General features: G+C 39.7%; 1 protein-coding gene across 4 annotated transcripts in view; it reads right to left on the reverse strand.

The window, feature by feature from the left end:
- The window catches only part of LOC126267441 (transcription initiation factor TFIID subunit 4), a 184,080-nt gene that overhangs the window by 48,720 nt on the left and 109,386 nt on the right, over positions 1-25,974 (reverse strand). For 3 of the 4 annotated variants that reach the window (XM_049972718.1, XM_049972730.1, XM_049972722.1), the window contains 5 exons: positions 23,937-24,289; positions 23,653-23,819; positions 23,403-23,536; positions 23,136-23,318; positions 10,564-10,686 (listed from right to left, as the gene is read on the reverse strand). In XM_049972718.1, coding sequence (XP_049828675.1) covers positions 10,564-10,686; positions 23,136-23,318; positions 23,403-23,536; positions 23,653-23,819; positions 23,937-24,289 — 960 coding nt within the window. Of the gene's footprint in view, positions 1-10,563; positions 10,687-23,135; positions 23,537-23,652; positions 23,820-23,936; positions 24,290-25,974 lie in introns of all 4 variants that reach the window. The other variant, XM_049972710.1, reaches the window with a different exon arrangement.

Genomic DNA, 25,974 nt, shown 5'->3' on the forward strand with positions numbered 1-25,974 from the left:
TTACAAGTAGGATGGGCCACCGCCACACTGGCATCTGGAAGTGCGAGAATTTTTAACTCAAAGGATTACTGAATGATAGAGCAGCTGCATTGGACCAAATTATTCAGCCATACATTACTGGCCTCCAAGTTCACTGGACCTGACTGCATGTGATTATTTCTTGTGGGGCTGTGTAAAAGACTCAGTTTATGTGCCTCTGTTACCAACACCAACAATGAATGAATAGACATCACATAACAGCAGCTCTGGAACCTGCAACTCAAGACATGAAACTTCCTGGCAGATTAAAACTATGTGCTGGACCGAGACTCGAACTAGGGACCTTTGCCTTTCATGGGCAATAAGTCAGCAGCATAATGCTGTGGTCAAGTACGGCAATTCACAGCTTGAATTTTATTCCAGCTGTTACTTTGTTTTCTTTCCCCCTCATATCTTGCATTGTTACATTATTAATTACAAAATTTTAATATATCCAAACAGTTAAATTTATTCAAGTAGAATTAATATATTCAATTTAGTTATGATTAACTTAATCTAACTAATTAATATGTTTAAAAACAAAGATCCCAAGACTTACCAAGCGGGAAAGTGCCGGTAGACAGGCACAATAAAATAACACACACACACACACACACACACACACACACAAAATTTCGAGCTTTCGCAACCGGCGGCTGCTTCGTCAGGAAAGAGGGAAGGAAAAGGAAAGATGAAAGGATGTGGGTTTTAAGGGATAGGGTCAGGAGCCATTCCAATCCCGCGCGCGCCCACACACACACACACACACACACACACACACACACACACACACACACACACACACACACACACATCCATCCGTACATACGTACATACATACATACATACATACATACACAGACAACAGCAGACATATTTAAAGGCAAAGAGTTTGGGCAGAGATGTCAGTCGAGGCGGAAGTGTGGAGGCAAAGATGATGTTGAATGGCAGGTGAGGTATGAGTGGCGGCAACTTGAAATTAGCGGAGATTGAGGCCTGGTGGATAACGAGAAGAGAGGATATATTGAAGGGCAAGTTCCCATCTCCGGAGTTCGGATAGGTTGGTGTTGGTGGGAAGTATCCAGATAACCCGGACGATGTAACACTGTGCCAAGATGCGCTGGCCGTGCACCAAGGCATGTTTAGTCACAGGGTGATCCTCATTACCAACAAACACTGTCTGCCTGTGTCCATTCATGCGAATGGACAGTTTGTTGCTGGTCATTCCCACATAGAAAGCGTCACAGTGTAGGCAGGTCAGTTGGTAAATCACGTGGGTGCCTTTCACACGTAGCTCTGCCTTTGATCGTGTACACCTTCCGGGTTACAGGACTGGAGTAGGTGGTGGTGGGAGGGTGCATAGGACAGGTTTTACACCGGGGGCAGTTACAAGGGTAGGAGCCAGAGGGTAGGGAAGGTGGTTTGGGGATTTCATAGGGATGAAGCAAGAGGTTACGAAGGTTAGGTGGACGGCGGAAAGACACTCTTGGTGGAGTGGGGAGGATTTTGTGAAGGATGGATCTCATTTCGGGATAGGATTTTAGGAAGTCGTATCCCTGCTGGAGAGCCACATTCAGAGTCTGATCCAGTCCCGGGAAGTATCCTGTCACAAGTGGGGCACTTTTGGGGTTCTTCTGTGAGAGGTTCTGGGTTTGAGGGGATGAGGAAGTGGCTCTGGTTATTTGCTTCTGTACCAGGTCGGGAGGGTAGTTGCGGGATGCGAAAGCTGTTTTCAGGTTGTTGGTGTAATGGCCCAGGGATTCAGGACTGGAGCAGATTCGTTTGCCATGAAGGCCTAGGCTGTAGGGAAGGGACCGTTTGATATGGAATGGGTGGCAGCTGTCATAATGGAGGTACTGGTGCTTGTTGGTGGGTTTGATGTGGACGGATGTGTGAAGCTGGTCATTGGACAGATGGAGGTCAACGTCAAGGAAAGTGGCATGGGATTTGGAGTAGGACCAGGTGAATCTGATGGAACCAAAGGAGTTGAGGTTGGAGAGGAAATTCAGGAGTTTTTCTTCACTGTGAGTCCAGATCATGAAGATGTCATCAATAAATCGGTACCAAACTTTGGGTTGGCAGGCTTGGGTAGCCAAGAAGGCTTCCTCTAAGCAACCCATAAATAGGTTGGCATACGAGGGGGCCATCCTGGTACTCATGGCTGTTCCCTTTAATTGTTGGTATGTCTGGCCTTCAAAAGTGAAGAAGTTGTGGGTCAGGATGAAGCTGGCTAAGGTGATGAGGAAAGATGTTTTAGGTAGGGTGGCGGGTGATCGGCGTGAAAGGAAGTGCTCCATTGCAGCGAGGCCCTGGACATGTAGGATTTTTTGTATAGGGAAGTGGCATCAATGGTTACAAGGATGGTTTCTGGGGGTAACAGACTGGGTAAGGATTCCAGGCGTTCGAGAAAGTGGTTGGTGTCTTTGATGAAGGATGGGAGACTGCATGTAATGGGTTGAAGGTGTTGATCTACGTAGGCAGAGATACGTTCTGTGGGGGCTTGGTAACCAGCTACAATGGGGCGGCCAGGATGTTTGGGTTTGTGAATTTTAGGAAGTAGGTAGAAGGTAGGAGTGCGAGGTGTCGGTGGGGTCAGGAGTTTGATGGAGTCAGGTGAAAGGTTTCGTAAGGGGCCTAAGGTTCTGAGAATTCCTTGAAGCTCCGCCTGGACATCAGGAATGGGATTACATTGGCAAACTTTGTATGTAGAGTTGTCTGAAAGCTGACAGTCCCTCAGCCACATACTCCCGACGATCAAGTACCACGGTCGTGGAACCCTTGTCAGCTGGAAGAATGATGATGGATCGGTCAGCTTTCAGATCACGGATAGCCTGGGCTTCGGCTGTGGTGATGTTGGGAGTAGGATTAAGGTTTTTCAAGAAAGACTGAGAGGCAAGGCTGGAAGTGAGAAATTCCTGGAAGGTTTGGAGAGGGTGATTTTGAGGAAGAGGAGGTGGGTCCCGCTGTGATGGGGGACGGAACTGTTCCAGGCAGGGTTCAATTTGGATAGTGTCTTGGGGAGTTGGATCATTAGGAGTGGGGTCAGGATTATTTTTCTTCATGGCAAAGTGATATTTCCAGCAGAGACTATGAGTGTAGGACAGTAAATCTTTGACAAGGGCAGTTTGGTTGAATCTGGGAGTGGGGCTGAAGGTGAGGCCTTTGGATAGGACAGAGGTTTCGGATTGGGAGAGAGGTTTGGAGGAAAGGTTAACTACTGAATTGGGGTGTTGTGGTTCCAGATTGTGTTGACTAGAATTTTGAGGTGTTGGGGGGAGTGGAGCTGGAAGTGGGAGATTGAGTAGATGGGAGAGACTGGGTCTGTGTGCAATGAGAGGCGGTTGAGGTTTGTTGGAAAGGTTGGGGAGGGTCAGTGAGTTGCCTTTCCGGAGGTGGGAAACAAGGAGATTGGATAGTTTTTTGAGGTGGAGGGTGGCATGCTGTTCTAATTTGCGGTTGGCCTGTAGAAGGATGCTATAAACAGCCGGTGTGAATGTGGGAGAGGGAAGATTGAGGACTTTGATTTGGGATAGGAGTTGACGGGTGTGTTCATTGTCCAAGTCGATTTTACACTGGCATTTTTTAAATGGTACATTTCTGACAGTTTGTGATTTCAACTATATTTTGTGAAGCTTCCACAACTGTGAACAGTGTCTCTCCATGTGTCTGGGGTGATTTTCCATAAAAACTGATTACTTTCAGAATAAAATTTTCACTCTGTAGTGCAATGTGTACTGATGCGAAACTTCCTAGCACATTAAAACTGTGTACTGGACTGAGACTCAAACTTGAGGGCCTTTCCCTTTCTTTCAGAGGTGCCAGTGCACTGAGTGATTGGTGGAAACATCAAAACTACAACTTTTGAGGTGGACAAAAAAAACACCAGTGCTCTTCATTACATCTTTACAGTTCATGAGGAACAAGGCATAATCACCAACAAACTGCTACCATCGTTGTGTCCAAGAGGGTCAAAGCAACTGCAGAGCTGGTTAATGAAAATATTAATGATTATTTCATAGTAAATGAGGAAGATATAGTGTTATAGACCGAACCCAGTGAGCAAAATCTTTATGAAAAGGTATGTGGATTCTCATATTCTCTCTCTCTCTCTCTCTCTCTCTCTCTCTCTCTCTCTCTCTCTCTCTCTCTGGTGTCCTTGGCCAATAAGAAGAAACTCGCAGATTATGCTGATGCTCATCCAAAATGTAACTTCCCATCATTAAAATCACAATTCCAAATTCTGAAGAAAAAAAATCTTCAAATGTGGAAGAGAGAAACAGAAAAGGATGGCACTAAACATGACAAAATTGCATTTAACTCCAAAACACTGGAAATATTTCAGGGTACATGAAGCTGGTGAATCAGCAAAATTGTCTACCGTATTTACTCGAATCTAAGCCGCACCTGAAAAATGAGAATCAAAACCAAGGAAAAAAAATTTTCCCGAATCTAAGCCGCATCTGAAATTTGAGACTTGAAATTCAAGGGAGAGAAAAGTTTTAGGCCGCACCTCCAAATCGAAACAAAGTTGGTCCATTGTAATGTGACACACAATTTAGGTCGAATGAATGACGATACAGCTACAGTAGTTTGGTTCGAGTCTTCCTAAAAGACAATTTCCATTCCTTCCGAACTGACTATGCGAATGTAGACGAGATGTGGCTCAAATTCAAAGATATAGTAGCAACAGCAATTGAGATATTCATACCTCATAAATTGGTAAGAGATGGAACGGATCCCCCGTGGTACACAAAAAAGGTCCGAACGCTGTTGCAGAGGCAACGGAAAAAGCATGCGAAGTTCAGAAGAACGCGAAATCCTGAAGATGGGCTAAAATTTACAGACGCGCGAAATTTGGCACGTACTTCGATGCGAGATGCCTTTAATAGGTTCCACAACGAAACATTGTCTCGAAATTTGGTAGAAAATCCGAAGAAATTCTGGTCGTATGTAAAGTACACAAGCGGCAAGACGCAGTCAATACCTTCGCTGCGCAGTGCCGATGGTACTGTTATCGACGACTGCGCCGCTAAAGCGGAGTTATTGAACGCAGTTTTCCGAAATTCCTTCGCCAGGGAAGACGAATGGAATATTCCAGAATTTGAAACACGAACATCTGCTAGCATGAGTTTCTTAGAAGTAGATACCTTAGGGGTTGCGAAGCAACTCAAATCGCTTGATACGGGCAAGTCTTCAGGTCCAGATTGTATACCGATTAGGTTCCTTTCAGATTACGCTGATACTATAGCTCCCTACTTAGCACTCATATACAACCGCTCGCTCACCGATAGATCTGTACCTACAGATTGGAAAATTGCGCAGGTCGCACCAGTGTTCAAGAAGGGTAGTAGGAGTAATCCATTTAACTACAGACCTATATCATTGACGTCGGTTTGCAGTAGGGTTTTGGAGCATATACTGTATTCAAACATTATGAATCACCTCGAAGGGAACGATCTATTGACACGTAATCAGCATGGCTTCAGAAAACATCGCTCTTGTGCAACGCAGCTAGCTCTTTATTCGCACGAAGTAATGGCCGCTATCGACAGGGGATCTCAAGTTGATTCCGTATTTCTAGATTTCCGGAAAGCTTTTGACACCGTTCCTCACAAGCGACTTCTAATCAAGCTGCGGAGCTATGGGGTATCGTCTCAGTTGTGCGACTGGATTCGTGATTTCCTGTCAGGAAGGTCACAGTTCGTAGTAATAGACGGCAAATCATCGAGTAAAACTGAAGTGATATCAGGTGTTCCCCAGGGAAGCGTCCTGGGACCTCTACTGTTCCTGATCTATATAAATGACCTGGGTGACAATCTGAGCAGTTCTCTTAGGTTGTTCGCAGATGATGCTGTAATTTACCGTCTAGTAAGGTCATCCGAAGACCAGTATCAGCTGCAAAGCGATTTAGAAAAGATTGCTGTATGGTGTGTCAGGTGGCAGTTGACGCTAAATAACGAAAAGTGTGAGATGATCCACATGAGTTCCAAAAGAAATCCGTTGGAATTCGATTACTCGATAAATAGTACAATTCTCAAGGCTGTCAATTCAACTAAGTACCTGGGTGTTAAAATTACAAACAGCTTCAGTTGGAAGGACCACATAGATAATATTGTCGGGAAGGCGAGCCAAAGGTTGCGTTTCATTGGCAGGACACTTAGAAGATGCAACAAGTCCACTAAAGAGACAGCTTACACTACACTCGTTCGTCCTCTGTTAGAATATTGCTGCGCGGTGTGGGATCCTTACCAGGTGGGATTAACGGAGGACATCGAGAGGGTGCAAAGAAGGGCAGCTCGTTTTGTATTATCGCGTTATAGGGGAGAGAGTGTGGCAGATATGATACACGAGTTGGGATGGAAGTCATTACAGCATAGACGTTTTTCGTCGCGGCGAGACCTTTTTACGAAATTTCAGTCACCAACTTTCTCTTCCGAATGCGAAAATATTTTGTTGAGCCCAACCTACATAGGTAGGAATGATCATCAAAATAAAATAAGAGAAATCAGAGCTCGAACAGAAAGGTTTAGGTGTTCGTTTTTCCCGCTCGCTGTTCGGGAGTGGAATAGTAGAGAGATAGTATGATTGTGGTTCGATGAACCCTCTGCCAAGCACTTAAATGTGAATTGCAGAGTAGTCATGTAGATGTAAGCTTTACCAGGTAGCCATTGTTATGCATCAGGCACTCCTTCCGTATTTATACGGGAGCCCTTTCTTTTTCACGTGCTATGTCTGGTTTTAATCAATTGCTTATTTTTCTTTGATCTGGTAAGTGCCGTTCTCTCTGTTATAGGTGTTTACGTCACTCTAAGCTCAAAAAGCATTATTGTACTGCGTCATGTATTGTTTGTCGCATTCTGATAATGTGTGTTTACGACCTGTCGCCGCTCGCGGTATGGCTTGCTTTTGTGTGCATTACTGCCGATAAAAAAATGAGAGGAATTGTCGCATTAGTTAAACAATGGCAAGAGACTGCTATTTGTTGTTACTTACACTGCTGCTTTCTTTGATAATGATCAACAAGAACCAAATAATAGACTGTGTATGATAGAAGATGTTCTGAATGGGAGTTTATCTAAACTTTTTCTCCGTTTGAAAATCTTTGCAGAGGTCTCTTTTTTTCATTACATTCTGCACAGAAATTAGAGTCATCTTAGATTTAAAAATCTAACCAATTGCCGTGCTTCATTTCTGGCTGTATCACCATTAGGCATAAGAATAATACGAATATAAACATGACATGATATGCATATTAGTATGCTATTGTCTCACACTAGTTTCGTAGTTATTAGGCAGACAGGATTTAAATGAGATAGCAGCAGTGGAGTGTAGCCATGTATGGAAGTGAAACATGGACGATAACTAGTTTGGACAAAAAGAGAATAGAAGCTTTCGAAATGTGGTGCTACAGAAGAATACTGAAGATAAGGTGGATAGATCACATAACTAATGAGGAGGTATTGAATAGGATTGGGGAGAAGAGAAGTTTGTGGCACAACTTGACTAGAAGAAGGGATCGGTTGGTAGGACATGTTTTGAGGCATCAAGGGATCACAAATTTAGCGTTGGAGGGCAGCGTGGAGGGTAAAAATCGTAGAGGGAGAGTAGGAAAAAATTCAGAATGTAGAGTTGGCCATATTGACAAACATCCCAAACAGTCTTGCCAGTCGGATTTTCATAGTACATCAAAATGCTGCTACATTGAAGATGAACAATACGGAATTTTTATTTACTTCATTGGATAATGTATGAAAATGCAGTGGTCGAAACTCAGGGTGGAGAAAAAAACTCGTGTTCCACCTTTTTTTAAATTTATTCACTGACTCAGAGGTTTTGGCATGGGTATTTATCTTTGTGCCTGCAAAGCATGCCTGTGTACCACTACATATATTCGACGACAGAAGTTAGTTGTGGCGGCACCTACCAACATTTTTCAGAACTTCCGCTTACTTTGTACTTGATTCTAAGCTGCAGGCGGTTTTTGGATTACAAAAACTGGAAAAAAAGTGCGGCTTAGACTTGAGTAAATACGGTACACACTATTGATCCTGTGTCATACACTGATTCATACTGGCATCTAGTCCAATCAATGTTAATTCTACTGAGTGATCCTAAAAGAATACCACAACAATATCGAAAACTCTGCAAAGAAGAAAAGGAGAGCTACGCCCTGTCTGCTGTTGACTGAAGGAAACTCTGAAGTTTCATTTGGTCACTACGAGTGTTGGCCACGTGACCTTCATTTCTGCTGTCAGTGCAAAGATGGCAACTACTCAACAGAAATTTAAAATACTATCAAGCACGACAGAAGTGCATTGAAGACAGTTGTTCAGCATGGATTTCGAACCAAGTACGCTGTTCAAGTTCCTGATAAGTGATGTATGGTATGCTGGTATTAACAAATCACAAATAAAGAGCGTTTGCGCAAAGGGAAAAGTTCCAGACGGCACCCCACAAGCGAAGATAATATTGGCCATTCTGAATAGTGAACAGCCTTCAAGGAGGAATGTTTTAACTTCTGTTACAAAGAAGGGAAACACTTCAAAGCTTTTCTCCTTGATAACCAAAGTACCTAGTTCCAGCAGAAAATCTTCATGCAGATTTTCACAACAATTCTAGACTTTCTTGCATGGACCATGAAGTTCCAATAACATTGTACGAGGGGCGTTTGAAAAGTCTGTGCAAAAATAAAAATTACCTACATGTTTGGGGAAAACCTTTTTTATTTTTTGACATAGTCTCCTTTTAGACTTATACACTTCATCCAACTGTGTTCTAATTTGTTGATCCCTTCAGAATAATAGGAATTGTCCAAGTCTGCGAAATAGCTATTAGTTCTTGCAATCACCTCCTCGTTTGAATACAATCTTTGCCCCAACAGCCATTTCTTCAAATTGGGGAACAAATAGTAGTCCGTGAGAGCCAAGTGTAGAGAATAGAGGGGGGTAGGGGGGGGGGGGATGTGAAACGATTTGGAATCCTATTTCGATTAATTTTGCGACCACAACTGCTGAGATGTGTGCCAGTACATTGTCGTGATGGAAAAGGACTTTTTTGCGGTCCAATCACTGGCATTTTTCTTGCAACTTGGTTTTCAAACAGTCCAATAACAATGAATACTATGCACCTGTAATAGTTTAACCATTTTCCAGAGCGTCTATGAGGATTATACCTTGTGAATCCCAAAAGACAGTCGCCATAGCCTTTCCGTCTGCAGGAATGGTCTTCGCCTTTTTTTGGGGCAGATTCTCCCTTGGTAACACATTGTTTAAATTGTTGTTTGTTCTCAGGAGTTTAGTAATGTATCCATAATTCATCCACAGTGATGAAATGAAACTTAAAGTTTGCAGATTATTTCTGAACAGCTGCAGTATTTCACACGATTCAGTTCAGCATGAGCAATCATGGAACCCACCTTGCAGATAGCTTTCTCATGTCCACATGTTTATGCAAAATATTATGTACCCATTTATTCAAGATGCCCACAGCAATAGCAATCTCACGCACCTTAACTCTTCTGTCATCCATCACCATATCATGGATTTTGTCAATAATTTCTGGAGTCTTAACCTCCAGAGGGCGTCCAGAACGTTCAGCATCCATTGTGCCCATATGGCCACTCCGAAAATTTTGAAACCACTTATAAACTGTTCTAATCGAAGGTGCAGAGTCACCGTTTTCATAAAGAAATGTTTAATCACCACACAAAATTATTTTTTTCGTCCATTAGACCTTAGCCTAACACCCATAAAACAAAAAATGCAAAGAATCTTTGCTTTGGATTTTGTTTAAAACCATTTGATTGTTTTGGTCAACCTGCTGCATATTCATTTTATGTTTGTATTTTATTTATTTGTATTATATCCTGGTCTTTCCACTCTCTTCACTATATTGATGATATCTTCTTTCATTTCCATGTCCTCTTTGTATCCACTAATTTATCTTTCAGTTTTCAATAACCACTGTTCTCTGACATGGTGATTGCCATCTTTTTATCATTACAATCAATTTTAGCCCAACAACAACTCAGCAATGCAGTGTAGTATTTCTGGCACTGGACTTTGTCTTCAGAGCCGAAGGGTTCATGTTTTGTTTTCCCATTCAGATTTAGGTTGTCTGTGATTACTCTAAATGATTATGGCAAATACAGACATGATCTTTTGAAAAGTACTTGACTGATTTTCTATCTTATCCTTAGCCAGTCCGAATTTAGGCTTCATTTTTAAAGTCATCATCCTCGATTGCACACTAAATTCTAATCTTCTCCATTTTCCTAGCACCACGTCTTCTGGTCTTTCCTTTGGATTTTCTTTCAGGTGGTGTTCATTTCTTTACTTCTACATAATATAAACTGAGTCTTAAAAGAGAGAGACTCTAGCAACCGGTTTGGTAGAAAGTTAAATGCCTCTCTCTTTCTAAATTACTTAAGATTTCTCAATTGTTTACATACCATGTTCAACGAGAAAAAAAGGAAAAAATTACACAAATCAACAAATAAGATTAAAAAAAAACTGATTTTAATAACAGATCATAAATAAGAAATACCTGGCTTGAATTTCCAACACCAGTGCCAAGTTCCAACCTGGGCTTCTTCCTTGGTCCAATTGCCTGTAGCGCTGTGAGATTTGCTTCCCTCTGTCGCAGTTCTTCCATCTCCGCTCTTTGCATCTAAATAAAAATAAATAAATAAATAAATACAAAACTTGCCAAAGGAAGATCTACAAACTGAAAATTATCCGTATATTGCAATTACTTCATTTAAGTGTTTATATCATTGTTCCACAAAGTAAAGAATATTTATAACTGTGAATATAATTGATGGAGTGACGCCTTCTTGATACTCAGTATAAAGACACTCTCTCTGAAAACACAAAAAAACTGTACCACTCCCATTCACAAGACTTTAGGACTAGGAAGCTCAGCTGCTGCTGTGAGTCGGAGTCAAGAATGAAACCGTGGTAATAAATGTCTTGCTGCTGCAGTATTCAGTGCCATAGTTGACAACAATAGAGGAACCCTGTGCTGGTAGTGTACTGTTCTAATACTACTTGCGTTAATTTTTTGTGTTATTGTGTTAATTTGTACAAACCTTGAAGTCAGCAGAACAAGCAGTTCAAAATTCTTAATTAAATCTTCTGGCCCTCAAGAGGGCAAAGCTAGTGCAACAGATGTGAGAATTGGTGGATACTATTGCTAGTGTTAGAAAATTTTGACATGTGGTAAAATAGTAGCATGCCAATTACTAATGCAATACAAAGATATGGTAAAGTAGTGGCATGTCAACTACTAATGCAATACAAAGAATGAGAAATGTTAAAAGTTTAAAAAATGCCTTTAAGAACAAAATGTGTTTGAAAATTCAATGATTCAGGGTGCATAATGGACAAGAAAAACAAAATTCCCCACATTTTTCCCGGATTTTCTGGTTAAAAGCAGACTTTTTCCTGGGTTAAAATACACCTTCTCCCTGTTATGTGACAGTATACTTTCCCTTGGAACAGTAAAAGTTATCAATCCTATGAATGGTTAAGGTTTTATACATCAGCATAGGACTTTCCGGAAAAAAAAAAAAAATCATTTTGGAAAGATCTAAGACATGCAGCAACATGTAAGCTGCATATTTTCATATCAGGAAACTGATGTTAAGCTTTTTAGTGTGTTTTTGGGGTGAAAATTTTCATGGTGTACCAGTACTGTATTGTCTCATGTTTGGCTTTGTTTATGGCATACCATCATACGTGCCCAAAGATGAAAATGTGCACCTGAAATGGCAAACTAGCCAACTGTGTGGAATGAAGCACTTTGTTTCAAATAAACTGACTGCCTCTGCAGAAAACATTAATAAACACCAAATTTCTTTAGCAAATCGACAAAAATAACTTTATTGTTTTGAAGGGTGGTTAATGCTTGACTGCCAAAAATACGGAAATAAAATAAAATCCGAAAAATGAAACTAATAACATAATTTCAACTCCCATAATTATGTGAATGTATTTTAATTCACTTGATAGCTCCCTCCCACAGAAATCTGTTTTGTTTTCATTTCATGTGGGAACTGTAAACGATGAGGCAACAGCAAAATTACTATGCGTAAACATGGATCACGTGTAGCTAACCCAACTCCCCACTACAGCTCAGACTGTTCTCCACATGCACAAATTTGGCAGCTTGCGCATGCCAGAAAAATTTTGCCAGGTAGCCTCTGGCTTCCTTTTGCTACTGCTCATGCAGCTAACAGCCACATTTCAAGAACCCAGAAGCTCATAAATGACTCAACTGTGAATGTGCAACAGCCCGCTGGAAGTGCTGAAACGAACCTAATGCAAACAGTTGTGACATCACGTTCATCTGAAGTTGTTATGAAGTAATGCACTCTTTGTCCTAAAGCCTTTCACAAATTTTGCTGTTGGCAGACACTTGTGTGTGCACTGTGTTTTGTTGTTGTAAATGGTGCATTTCCTTTGTAACTAAGTTTTATTTTGGTTTTTTCTCTCGTTTATGTTTTATTGGTGGAGTCTTATTCAGGAGTTGTGGGGTACAGTAAAGTTCTTTGGTAGGGTATCAGTTCTTAGTGACGAAAATGGCAAAAATTTAACTGAAAACTATAACAATGAAAAATTCCCAGTCTTTTTCCTGGTGGAAAAAATTCTTGGTTTTTTCCTGGATTTCTCAGTTGCCCCAGGATGTATGCACCCTGGAATTACTCATTTATCAACATTGGTGTATAGAGGCAACATTTCCAGGGCTATTGTAAAAATGAGTAAATTTGGTGATCAGAATAAAAATATCAAGATATCCAATCAACAAATTATTTATCCAATATTATGTCGCAATCAGTTAAACTCCATATTCAAAAAATCAAACTGAATACGATGCAAGATGATGCATTGTGAAAAAAATGTTGAATTCCACACTTTCAACATAGCATATTTTTAACTAAACAGACCACTCTGTGGAAGTTTACAATAAAGTTAACACAATGACATAAGCATATCATCTTCTGACACCCTACACATCTGCAAGTATTACGCTACAGCATTGTGATTCCACCTATTAACTGGAACAGAAAGCATGTAAGTCAACAATTTGCAGTTTCTGCTGTCATCACAGTTTTCCAAGGATTTATATTTCAAGTGAGACACCAGATGAGCACGATTTCTACAGACACTGTGCACTGATCTCAGAGAAGTCCCTTGATGGCATAAAACATCTTACGAAAAATTCTAATTCTGTGGTTTCTGATATAACACATTCCATTGCATCACGTCATCCATTTTTACAACAGTGCAAATATAATTCGCAGTTTTGCCCTACATTCCACTGTAAGTAGATATTGCCTAAGCAAATTGAGTAACTCCTCGAAGAAACATGACATCACTTTACGGCAATCAAGTACATTCTCAATATGATCACAAGCTGTTTTGTCTTGCATATCTACACATTTTTTCAAAGGCAGCTTTTTTAAGTACCAACACTTCCCCCAATCGGCTCAATTTTTCCTACTTTCTACTCTCTGAAGGAACACATTCACTATGCACTCTTCAATGATGTTCAATCTCACATCCAGTCAAAAATGGGGAAATTCAAGCAAATACCAGCAGGTGAAGAGTTACATTTACCACCCATACAACAGTTCAGCAACACCAAAAGAGTAGGAAAAAACTTCTATTTCTAAGCATCCATGGTTGCAAAGAACAAACATGAAAAAAGGGTAACCAATGTCAAAAATATTAGACAAAAGGAAAATTTTATCAGATACTAAGCTAAGAGTGAAACCTCAATTACATGGGAAAGGAAGACAAACAATACACAGTAACAGATGAGATACCCAACCCTGTGGAGTTATGAAATACAGCTATCTCACAGTTACATTCAGTTACTTGACTTCGTTTAGTGCCTAATCTAAATGCCATTCTCAAGGTTAATTTTCAGTGATATTTCCATGCATATCCCCCTTCCCTCTTTTTCAGTCATCATTGTTCTAAATTGGTTATCTCATCCTCCAGCACTTACTATACTGCTTTCTCCAAATACTTCTAACATCCAGTGTCATCAACAATATGCTTCATATAATCTTATCTTAGATTGTGACTCCATTTGCTCCCTCTAATGCTCCTCTGAATGCAATGTACAGTATCCATGAATGTTTTTGCAAATGCATTAATTAAGTTCCCTTTTCTTCTGGCAAGGATATTCAGTATATCTTTCTTCTAATCTTCACTTCATTTTTCATATTTGCCCCCATAATTTTTAACATTCTCCAACAGTGTAATCCTCAATTTCACTGTTTGGGAAATTAGTATTGTCCTATCTACTACTATTCATCATTTTGTATTTGTTTCATGAATATTTAACCCAAATTTGGAGATAAATAGGATGACCATGTCAGCCAATAGCTCCATCAGATCTTTGCCAATTAGTGCTATGTTGTCTGACATTTTTACCATTGACGTATGTACCTCCTGTAATTTTATTTCTATTCTGAAATATTCTTCCATTTACTGTTACACCAACTTGGTTTTGATGATTATTCAGTTGTTTCTGAAATTACATCCTGCTAAGCTATCAAGATGTCTAAGGCTTTTATACATGTACACAACATTAAATACACAATGTAATCATAAGTATCCGGACGCCTAGCTGAAAATGACTTACAAGTTCGTGGCACCCTCCATTGGTAATGCTGGAATTCAATAGAGTGTTGGGCCACCCTTAGCCTTGATGACAGCTTCCACTTTTGCAGGCATAATTTCAATCAGGTGCTGGAAGGTTTCTTGGGGAATGGCAGCCCATTCTGCACAGAGTGGTGCACTGAGCTGAGGTATTGGTGTTGGTTAGTGAGGCCTGTCACGAAGTCGGCGTTCCAATAAATCCTAAAGGTGTTCTATAGGATTCAGGTCAGGACTCTCTGCAGGCCAGACCATTACAGGGATGTTATTGTCGTGTAATCACTCCGCCATAGGCCATGCTTTATGAACAGGTGCTCAATCGTGTTGAAAGATGCAATCGCCGTCACCAAATTGCTCTTCAACAGTGAGAACAAAGAAAGTGCTTAAAACATCAATGTAGGCCTGTGCAGTGATGTGCCACACGAAACAACATGAAAAACATGCACATACCATAACACCACTGCCTCCGAATTTTACTGTTGGCACTACACATGCTGGGAGACGACGTTCGCCAGGCATTTGCCATACCCACACTCTGCCTTCGGATTGCCACATTGTGTACCGTGATGCATCACTCTACACATTTTTCCACTGTTCAATCGTCCAATGTTTATGCTCCTTACACCAAGCGAGGCGTCATTTGGCATTTACCAGTGTGATGTGTGGCTTATGGGCAGCCGCTCGACCATGAAATTCAAATTTTCTCACCTTCTGCCTTGCTGTCATAGTACTTGCAGTGGATCCTGATGCAGTATGGAATTCCTGTGAGATGGTCTGGATAGATGTCTGCCTATTACACATTACAATCCTCTTCAACTGTCGACAGTCTCTGTCAGTCAACAGATGAGGTTGGCCTGTACACTTCTGTGTTGTGCGTGTCCCTTCACATTTCCACTTCACTCTCACATTGGAAACAGTGGACATAGAGATGTTTAGAAGTGTGGAAATCTCACATACAGACACATGACCCAAGTGACACATGACCCAAGTGACACCCAATCAACTGACCACGTTCGAAGCTCGTGAGTTCCGCGGAGTGCCTCATTCTGCTCTCTTACGATGGCTAATGACCACCGAGGTCACTGATATGGAGTACCTGACAATAGGTGGCAGCACAATGCACCTAATATTAAAAACATATGTTTTTGGGGGTGTCCGGATACTTTTGATACCATAGTGTATGTGTCATTTTTCTCTCTCTCTCTTCTGTTACTAACAACAAACAGGACATTGCTTCTCTGGTGCCTTTGCCCTTTACAGTGGAACAAAACTGATATTCATGTAGTAAGTTTCAATCTTTATTTCCATTCTTCTGCAAATTATTCTAGCCAACAATCTGTAGATGTGAGTGGCCTTTAATTGCATCGAAAGGAAAAAAAAATTGAATCATCTAACATGAAACTGTTTCTACGAAATGTGGAGACAGGAACTTCCTCTACAACAAACCCTCACGTTTCTGAGTCCACCAGGATTTAATCTCTGTTATAATATGACCCCTCCCTAACTTCTTTTTTATTGTTACACTTTATTTACTGACTCAATTAGTTTCTTTATTCTTTTTCCCCACTTCACTTCCCCAATTTTGTTTTTTCTCCACGCTCTTAATGGCACCATTCATTTCACTTCTTCTTTCTCTTCTTTTGCCCATCTTCATTTCTCACTCTGTCCTTTATATTATCTCTGGACAGAAGCTGGTAGTGTGCTAGCAATATATTTTCTTTGACATCCCACTTTCTCTAATGCCTCTCCTTTACCTCTATCTGACCCCCCCCCCCCCAACCCCCTCCTTCACAACAGGTGAGATGTACTCATTTATTCATTTGAATTGCAGACATCTGCTCATCACGACTAAGTTGTTATCAGAACCCACATAAGAATCATAGTAGTATAGACAGTCAATTATTTGATTACAGAGTCACTGTTGACGACTGATGTAATCCACTTGATAAATTCCATTTTTAGATGAATGGCAAGGTTCCAGGTTTGATTCTCAGTCTGTTGTAAATTGTCAGGAAGTTTCAAAGAGAAGTTTGGCATATACCTCTAACCTACTGCAACTCTAGGAACAACTTCCACTTATGTATTTTTCCCCATTCCATACTATATGGTATTCCTCTGTTCAGTTTCCTCCTCCACTATAAACTTTCCATTATCCAGGACTCTCTGTTTCAGTCATCAGAATGTGACATGGGCACAGTAACATATGTAACAATAGTTGGTAATAACTCTGCTTCAATGTTAAAAAACATCAAATATTCAGTCATGTTGTAATAATGGAAAATTCAGGATGGAATATAATATGTACAAGATCTGACCAAAAAGCAACAGGCATTTTTATTTTTATGGAAGAATCTTTACTTGTCCATCAACCTCAACTTTTCCCCTTCAAAGTAGTCCTCACTTGTGCCACTGCATTTTCCAATCTTGGAAGCACTTTTGAAAATCACTTTTCGTTATTGTGTTCAGTTCCTTCAGCAATTGTGTTTTTATCTCATCAATGGTGGCAAAAAGACATCCTTTCAGGGTTCTCTTCATCCTCAGGAATAGACAGAAGTAGCAAGAGGCCACATCTGGTGAATACAGTGGCTGAGGCAACATCAATGGTTTTTTTCCCCCCAAAAAAATCATGAACAAGCATTGAGGTGTAAGTAGGAGCCTTATTAAGATGAGTGTTTTTGCCACAATTCTGGTTTTCCTCTTCAGACTGCTTCACACAAACATTGCATAACTTGCAGGTAGTATTCCTTATTGACTATACTACCACAAGCAGAAACTCATGATGTACTATCCCATTGTAATTGGGAAAAAAAACCAACCTATGTGGGCCTCAGTTTCGATGTCATACCATTAGACTCATGTTTCATCATTGCTGTTGACTCCATTCAGCAATTCCTCAGCAATGTCTGTGTGTCGTCTTTTTTGGTCAAAATTCAACAATTTCGGAACAAACTTTGCTGCTACACATTTCATGCCCAAAACACCCAAAAAGTTACTTGGCACGAGTCAAAGGATATGCCAACACCATCAGCAACCTCTCTGATGGTGATTCAGTAATTTCCCTGAATGGTCATTTGGCAATTTTCCAGAATCATTTTCTTTACTTTTTCAGTGATTTATATGCTAGGGCATCTAGGGCAAGAGTCATCTTCAATGTCTTCGCTACCCTCTCTGAAACATTTATATCACTCATACACTCTTGTCTTCTCGTAGTAAGTCTGCCAAAAGACAGACCATAGTCAACATTTAGAATGCAATGCTGCACTTTATTCCATTTTCCGCATAAAATTTAATACAGTTTCTTTGATACATCATTTTTTAAACTAAAAATTTGCCAAGCACTTGAAAACATGTTTAACCTTTTCAACTGTCAACAATAACTAAATATTCCAAACATCTGAAAACAGATATGTACATCAGGAACATAATGTACCAACAAGATATACAATTTTTGAAGATCAGATGTAAAAAAACTGTGAAATTAAAAACTTCCTGTTACTTTTTGATCACATTTGAAGACATATCTACTTACCAAACATTAAGTAGTTGAGGGCTACACAAGAAAGGGGGAAAATACACCGACTCAACTACTGTTGCATGTAACTTTGATGAAGGACTTTGCTTGACAGCTTCCATCTTTTCTACACCCTTGTTCACTTAAAACCTGATGGGTACCAACCTCCATTCAATTCCAGCAATATGATTGTTGTAGTAACCAAGTCTGATTATTATATTTCCTATTCATAATACTATTAATAACACTAACTCTTGTTATCCATTCATCACTCCAGTTACTATTACTACTTGACGAGAAGTTTGGTTATCATTTTACTTTGCTAATCCACACAAATTTCACTCTCAGGCTATTAAAATTTTTCGATGTCCCTTTGACAATCAAAATCCTAGCATATCAAATTATTCATCTGATTATTTCTTTAAATTGAGAAAACAGATAGAAAAGAAAATGAGTTGAGTGTGCCTGCTTTCATTAGAAATCTTCAGCTGTGATAGCTCATTATTTTTTAAGCAAAATTTTTTACCTTTTCTCCTCAGGCCAAACCTGGATCTTTTAGATTACTAGCTAACGATACTAACTGCTATGTCGCAATGACCCACCATCTGTTTTTATACATTGACAATACTATTTTGCAGTTCTACGTGTAACACTCTTATTCATTCCCAATGAATGGTTATTTGATTCATTAACTAAAATGTAAAACTCCACAGAAAATTTCTGAGAGTTTGACACTTCTGAACAAGAATCTCTAGTATCATTTAAAATTTAGTACCTCATTAACAATGCACCACCACCACTCCTTTGTTAACAACTGCACAGGATCAACACGATGATATGGCAGTGGTGGATTCTTTATTTTATTTTCTCACAGACTCTGTTCAATCATCTGAGACAAAATTATTCATCATTGAAGGAGTTACTATTTAAATATTTTTCAGAAAAAAGACAAAAACAAAAGATTGGCAATATTATACAAAAACAAATAACACGTAACACTGAAATGCTCAAGATTATTGCAAGGTACTCTTGCTCAAAATAAAGTGTTTGTCACTTGAAAACCTTTAGTTTAGCAGATTAGTACACATCTTGCTGTACAACATTTAAAGGTGTGTTATCCAAATGCAAACTGGCCAACCACTTATCTGGTGAATGGTCAGATGATTGTGGCATAATATGGTTATTTGCCTGATAACTTTTCTTCCAGAAAATACACTGGGAAAAACTGAAAAATATAAGTGAAAATGATTCTTCTGCTTAGTTTTCATCGAGTGAATGTTGGAGTTCTTCTTGAAGGAGTTCATACTATTATACAGAAGTTCCATCAGGGAGAGAGAGTGTGAGTGTGTGTGTGTGTGTGTGTGTGTGTGTGTGTGTGTGTGAGAGAGAGAGAGAGAGAGAGAGAGAGAGAGAGAGAGAGAGAGAGAGAGAGAGAGAGAGAACGGCTGTGTCACAGATTCTTTCTAAGCTAGTCATGTTCTTTGCAGATGCGTAGAGTTGCCCCAAAATATGATAGTACAGGATATAAAGAGAGAGGAACACAAGATTAAATACATCAGTGTTGACGACATTTGGAAATATTCTTGCAGTGAAGACCACACTAGCAATTTTGTAAACTCTTATGTAAATGTGAAACAAGAAACCTTTGCACCAACCTATAGTCCAAAAAATTAAAAAAAAAATTAAAAGAAATTTATTTCACCAATTATTTGAGTGTTTTGCAATAGCAAATTCTGCTCTTAATTGAGTTCTGGAACATAAATTTTATGCAATGCCTTTTGTTGTACTCAAATGATTGTCAACTTAGGGCAAGTCAGTGGTTTATTTTAGCCACTACCCATATGCTAAATCCTTTACTTTATATGTTTCTCACAGTGACATCTAAATATTGTTTTGTCATCTATCACATTAGTGACAGGATATCAATATCCATCAAGGAAACCAACAGACCTAGAACAGCTCCCTGTAGCATGGCTCCTTTACAGCAACTCAGCATGACTAAAATTTGTTTTCTATTTGTTGACACTAGAGAAAACATGTCTGTCTCCTTTGTGCTAGATATGAAAGAAACTCTTGGTAAATTTTCCCCCCAACAACACAAAGCAAATCCATTAAATGAATCAAAGACTATGCCTATTTTCTTCCTATATTATTTGGTCCTGCAAGTGTCTCACAAAACAAATGAATTTAATTTTATATTGATACACCTTATGTCCATATGCCTTTTGAGCCCTAGTGGTTTCTGTCTCAAACTACAATTTTATTCATTTTGTTTTGAAATTCCAGTGCCTTTAGCAGGAACCACTGATGCTACGAAAGAGCTTTTGTAACATCAGTGGTTCTTCTTAACAGCAGTGGTACTTTGAAAAAACATGTGCTGAAATGTGTGTTACTTTGAAAACATTAGTGGTAAAGAAACAAATACTGGAAGTCCAGGATGCAATAACGGCAACATTATGAAAAGGATAGAATGCTACTAGCCATATAGAGGAGACAATGAGTCACAGACAGACACAACAAAGAGACTGCTGCAAATTTAAGCTTTCAGCCAAAAGCCATTCTTCTAAAGCAAGAAATGTGATTCTTGTGGAAAGTAGTTTTGCGCCTGTGCAATTAAGAAAAGCTCATGTTGGTAGGAAGGACTGAGATGATGCAGGCTGTGAAGCAGTCACTGAAATGAAGCACAGGCTGTGAAGCAGTCACTGAAATGAAGCACATCATGTTCGGCATCATGTTCAGCAACTGGGAGATCAGGTTGGCTCTTGGCCACATTTTGTCACTGGCCAAATACGCAACACAGACTGCTTGTTAGGTGTCATGCCCACATAGAAAGCAGCTCTATGTTTGCACCTTAGCTTGCAGATAACATGACTGCTTTCACAGGTAGCCTTGCCTCAGATGGAGTATGTGATGCTTGTGATCGGACTGGAATAGGCGGTGGTGAGGGGATGTGACAGGTCTTGACTCTAAGTGTACTCCTGGGAGAAGAGCCATGACACAAGGGACTGGGAGCAGGGGTGGAGTAGGGATGGACAAGGGTATTGCTTAGGTTCAGTGGGCAGTGGAATACCACAGTGGGAGGGGTGGGGAGGATAGTGGGTATGATAGTCCTCATTCTAGGACGCAATGGATGGTAGTCGAAACCCTGTCAGAGACTGTGATTCAGTTGCTCCAGTCCTGAGTGATACTGCATCATGTGTCGAGTGTTCCTGGACCCTGGGCATGTGGGCGGGGTGGTGGGTGACTGGAGAGACAAGGGACAGGAGATCTGTTTCTTCACAGGGTTGGGAGGGTAATTTCGGTGTGTGAAAGCTTCCAGGGGACCCTTAGTATATTTGCAAAAGGTCTGATTGAGGTTGATCAGGTGAAGTGAATGGTGGAGAAGGTGTTGAGATTTGAGAGGAATGTGGGTAGGTGGTCCTCACCCGTTGACCAGATCACAAACATGTCATCAACTAATCTGAATCAGGTGAGAGGTTTGGGATTCTGGGTGGTCAGGAAGTATGCCTCTAGATGGTACACGAGTAGTTTGGGATAGGATGGTGCCATCCAGATGCCTATAATAGAACAATGGATTTGTTTGTAGATGATGCCTTCCAAGGAGAGGTAATTACGCATGAGGATATAGTCGCTCATGCTGGACTGGAGTCAGTGAGGCATTGGGAATGGTATGGTTCAACAGTGGCAAGGCCATGGTCATTTGGGCTGTTAATACAGGAACAGTGTTGGTGACGGTTTGTGTCTTTTATATAGGAGGGTAGGTTACAGCTAACAGGCTGACTGTATTGGTCATCGAGAGCAGAGAGTCTCTCACTAGCTGGTCACAAAAGGGCATGAATCAGTATTTCACCAAAATGGAAAAGTGAACACACCTAATGTGCAAAGCTGGAGGGGAGGGGGGGGGGGGCAAAAAATATCCGTGAGATGGTACAGCTGCAATGAGACTCCCCTAAATTGAACGTTCCCTTTGGTCAAGCAACTGTAACTGGTGTTTCTTAACTTGATGCACTAGAACTATGGCTCTTTCCTCAATTGGGAAGAGAATGAACCACATAACTTTATTTGGCAGCAAGATGGTGCTGGTATATCTCAGAACTTGACTGGTTAAACAACGTATCCCACTGCAGGATTGGCTGCAGGGATCAGATGACAGCTTGTTTTGCATGGTGTCCACATTCACCTTATATGACATCATGTGATTTTTACCTTTGAATGATGTGTATGTGCCTCTACTACCAGTTGATCTACCACACTTAAAAAAATGAGATTGTTGCCACAATTACTTCAGAAATGCTGATCAAGGTTTGGAGAGAACTCATCTATCGGCTAGATGTGTGACATGTAAGAAATAGTGATCAAAATGAACACTTGGAAGATAAACTGTTTGAGTTCATCTGATGTATTATTTACAACTGTAAGTTGAAAGTAATAAAGCCTTAAAATGTTGATAATAATTTTGAAACATCTTGTATTTATGAACTAGAAAACCAGCAAGAAGAATTTCACCAGAAAAAAATTGAAACAAACTATAATTCTGGTTTGTTTGGTATGAAGAGCAAACATTTTCACAAAATGTAAAATATAAAAGGTTTCATTTAAGGGTCAGAACAATTAATAAAATTGCTTTTTAACATATTATAAAGTACATGCTTAAAAAACAATTTTCCACCATTTACATTTTCAGTAATTTACATCACTTTTAAAAAATCCCTTTAAAAGTGTAAAAAGGAGGTTTCGCTGTACTTAACAATTCAAGCATGAACTGTAGAGCACTGTTGCAGGTAGCTCAACAAAAAGGAACCAACTGCATGACAATTAATATGTTCTTATAGTATCCTCAAAATAATAGCAGTAGTAGTAGTAAATAATAACAATTATTATTATTATAGTATCAGACTGTGAAAGAAATATAAAAAGCTAAAATAGAAATTACATACTTCTTTGGCTTTTGCTTTTAATTTAGCTTGCTCTGGATCTTCAGATTTTGATCTACTCTTTGCAGCTCTTAAAAGTAGCTCCCGTTCATGCTCTTCATGTCTCTTCCTTTCGACACGATCTAATTCTTCCAGAAACTTAAGCTGTCCTTTAACATCCTGTGTGACCTCGTACCTCGGATCCATCTTTAAACAAAAGAAACAGTAGTGTTTAACGAACTGAGTAGATAAAAATGATTTTGTTACAACAGAAAGTGAATATATATTTACCTTAATAACATCTATTCTATGCTCTGCAATAATGGACAATTTTTCTATCAAGTTTTTCAACCTCTCCTGAGTTGCATGTGATATCAGTGCTGCAACTTCTGGTGATGGCTCTTCCGTTAAGCCATGACGAGCAACTTTCATAAAAACAAATCAAAACATTTGATACGTTGTTATCACATAAACAGCACTTGCAATGATTGCTTCAATATAGTTAGTTACATCTGATCAGAAAATAATAAATGGGTCTCACCAATTTGTCTGATTCTTTGCTGAAGAGGAGCTGCATGTAAAAATATTTCATCTTTACATGAACGAATCTGTGTCCCAACAAATTCAGTTGAACCCAGAATCCTCTGAGTTTCTTCTGCCAGATTGACACCACCCATTGCCGCTACATCATTGATATCATCATCTCCTCTGCAGAAAAAGAAGTTTCACAACACTCTTAGCAACTATTTGACTGTATAATGTGAAAGAAATTATGGCAACAAAAACTGTCAGTAGAGAAAATTGCAAGCATAAGCATATACTTACGTGTACCCTGCAGATGAGAATGATTTTTTTTCTTTTTCTTTTGCTACAGGTTTTGGCAAGAGAGAAGGTGTAGGAGGTTTGACAAAGGCATTTGTCTGAGGTTTAATGTGGGGTATTGCAGCTTTTATCTGCACAGGAGGTGGAGGTCTCAGCTGGATAGCAGTTGGGGTTTTTGTCTGCACCTGCACGGGTTGCCTAATGTGAAGTGGGGGAGTAGGGAGTGTGGGAGTAGGTACCCTTATTTGCGTTGTAATCGTTGAAGGGAGTGTTGTCGTGGCAGTCGTGACAGGCGACTGAGGCCTCAAAGCCGTTGTTGTTATCATCCGAGTCACAGGAGTTTGTGGCCGCACAGGCTGGAAATAAATAGAACAATGAAAATTAAATTATTATTCTGAATGGTTCCTCTAAATGACATTAATTGTAAATATTAAAAGTGTACTACATTCAAATGTATAGAAATTACCAGGACTGAATAGTACTAGGCAGATTCCATACCAAATGGTGAAAAAGTAAATTATTTCATTTATTTAGTATGAAGATTCATGTTACCATTTAATTCAAGCAAGCACACAGCAGGTAAAGAAGGAAAGTCACAGTTTAAATTTCCATAATCCCAATATGATAAGAGAAAGCAATAGCAGTAACTGCAAGAGGAAAAAGGAAACTTGCTGCAGCCTTAAAAAAGGAAACTCAACGCAATTTGGTGGAAATGATTTACAGAAACTGTGGAAAACCTAAATATGGATAGCCAGACAGAGATTTTAATCCTGCTCTTCCAGAATACAGCTTCTTAACCACGGCTTCACCTGGCTCAGTAGAATAATATCTATCACCCTGAACATGCAGTCAGATGTAAAGTCAATACAGACTTTTGAACAAGAAAGATCATAAAAGTGTACAAAAGATTCGAAAGTAACAAAGGAAAAACACTGAAGATTCAGATTCCGAAGTATTAATCACATTAAATTGTTGGTAATGAAAAGAATATAATAGTACAAATTTGACAGAAATCACAGTGAGAATGAAAACAAAAAACTAATTAAAGCCAAAACAAGAGAACAAGAGGGTGTAAAGACAGAAGAATTAGGGAGTTTAAGAGGAGGGCGGAAAAACCTTTTTCATGTTGATGGAATAATCTAAATGAACAAAGTAACAGAAGTAGTATTTTGATGGTATTCTCTAAATTCCACAGCATACATATAACGTGGGATGTTACAGTAGTGTGTTAGTCACCATCTCATTACAAAAGTACTGGAAAAAAATTTCGTAGCTGACTGATAGGACAGATGTGTGCTTTCACAGGTCATCGCTCTTTCCGAAAATAACCAGTTAAACAGCAGGGCCAAGGCTGCAATTTACCAATTTCTGAGACGCTTGGAATCGTCCTTTCAAGCCCAAATGCAAAATGGTTATTAATATATACTAGGTGCTTTTCAGTCACCTTGACTTTATTGTTATTGCTGCTGTTAGTATAATGGCTGATTTGATGCAGCTCTCCACATATCTAGCCTGTTCAAGCCTCTTCATCTTTGCATAACTACAGCAATCTACATCTGTTTGAACCTGCTCACTGTGTCTGAGCCTTGGTCTCCCTCTGCAGTTTTCAGCCTCCACCCTTCCCTCCTTTTCCAAATAATGATTGCTCAACTGACGCTGATTTAAAACTATAAATCATTCCAGAGGAAGAGTTGGAACAAGTACCACAGTGCTTGCATTTGCCACTGCATACGTTTTGGGAGATAATCTACTTACCTTCTACTATCATGGCTAATTCCCCTAAAACAATGGGAACTACAGGTTGGAATATCAACAATGTAAGGAAAAGACAAGACTGCTACTCGCTATAAAGATGGCACATCGTGTGAATGAATGTGCATGTGTATCTGTATATGCTTCGGGCCTCCCCGTTAAACTCTATGGCTGAAAGCTAATGTGTATCTTTTCATTGTGACTGTTTGCAACTCAACATGTCATATTTACAGTGAACAGAAACTTACCTTTTCCATATCTTGTTAATTCCATTAAAATATAGACTGAA

This window comes from Schistocerca gregaria, chromosome 1, assembly GCF_023897955.1.
Source record: "Schistocerca gregaria isolate iqSchGreg1 chromosome 1, iqSchGreg1.2, whole genome shotgun sequence".
Taxonomy (NCBI): domain Eukaryota; kingdom Metazoa; phylum Arthropoda; class Insecta; order Orthoptera; family Acrididae; genus Schistocerca; species Schistocerca gregaria.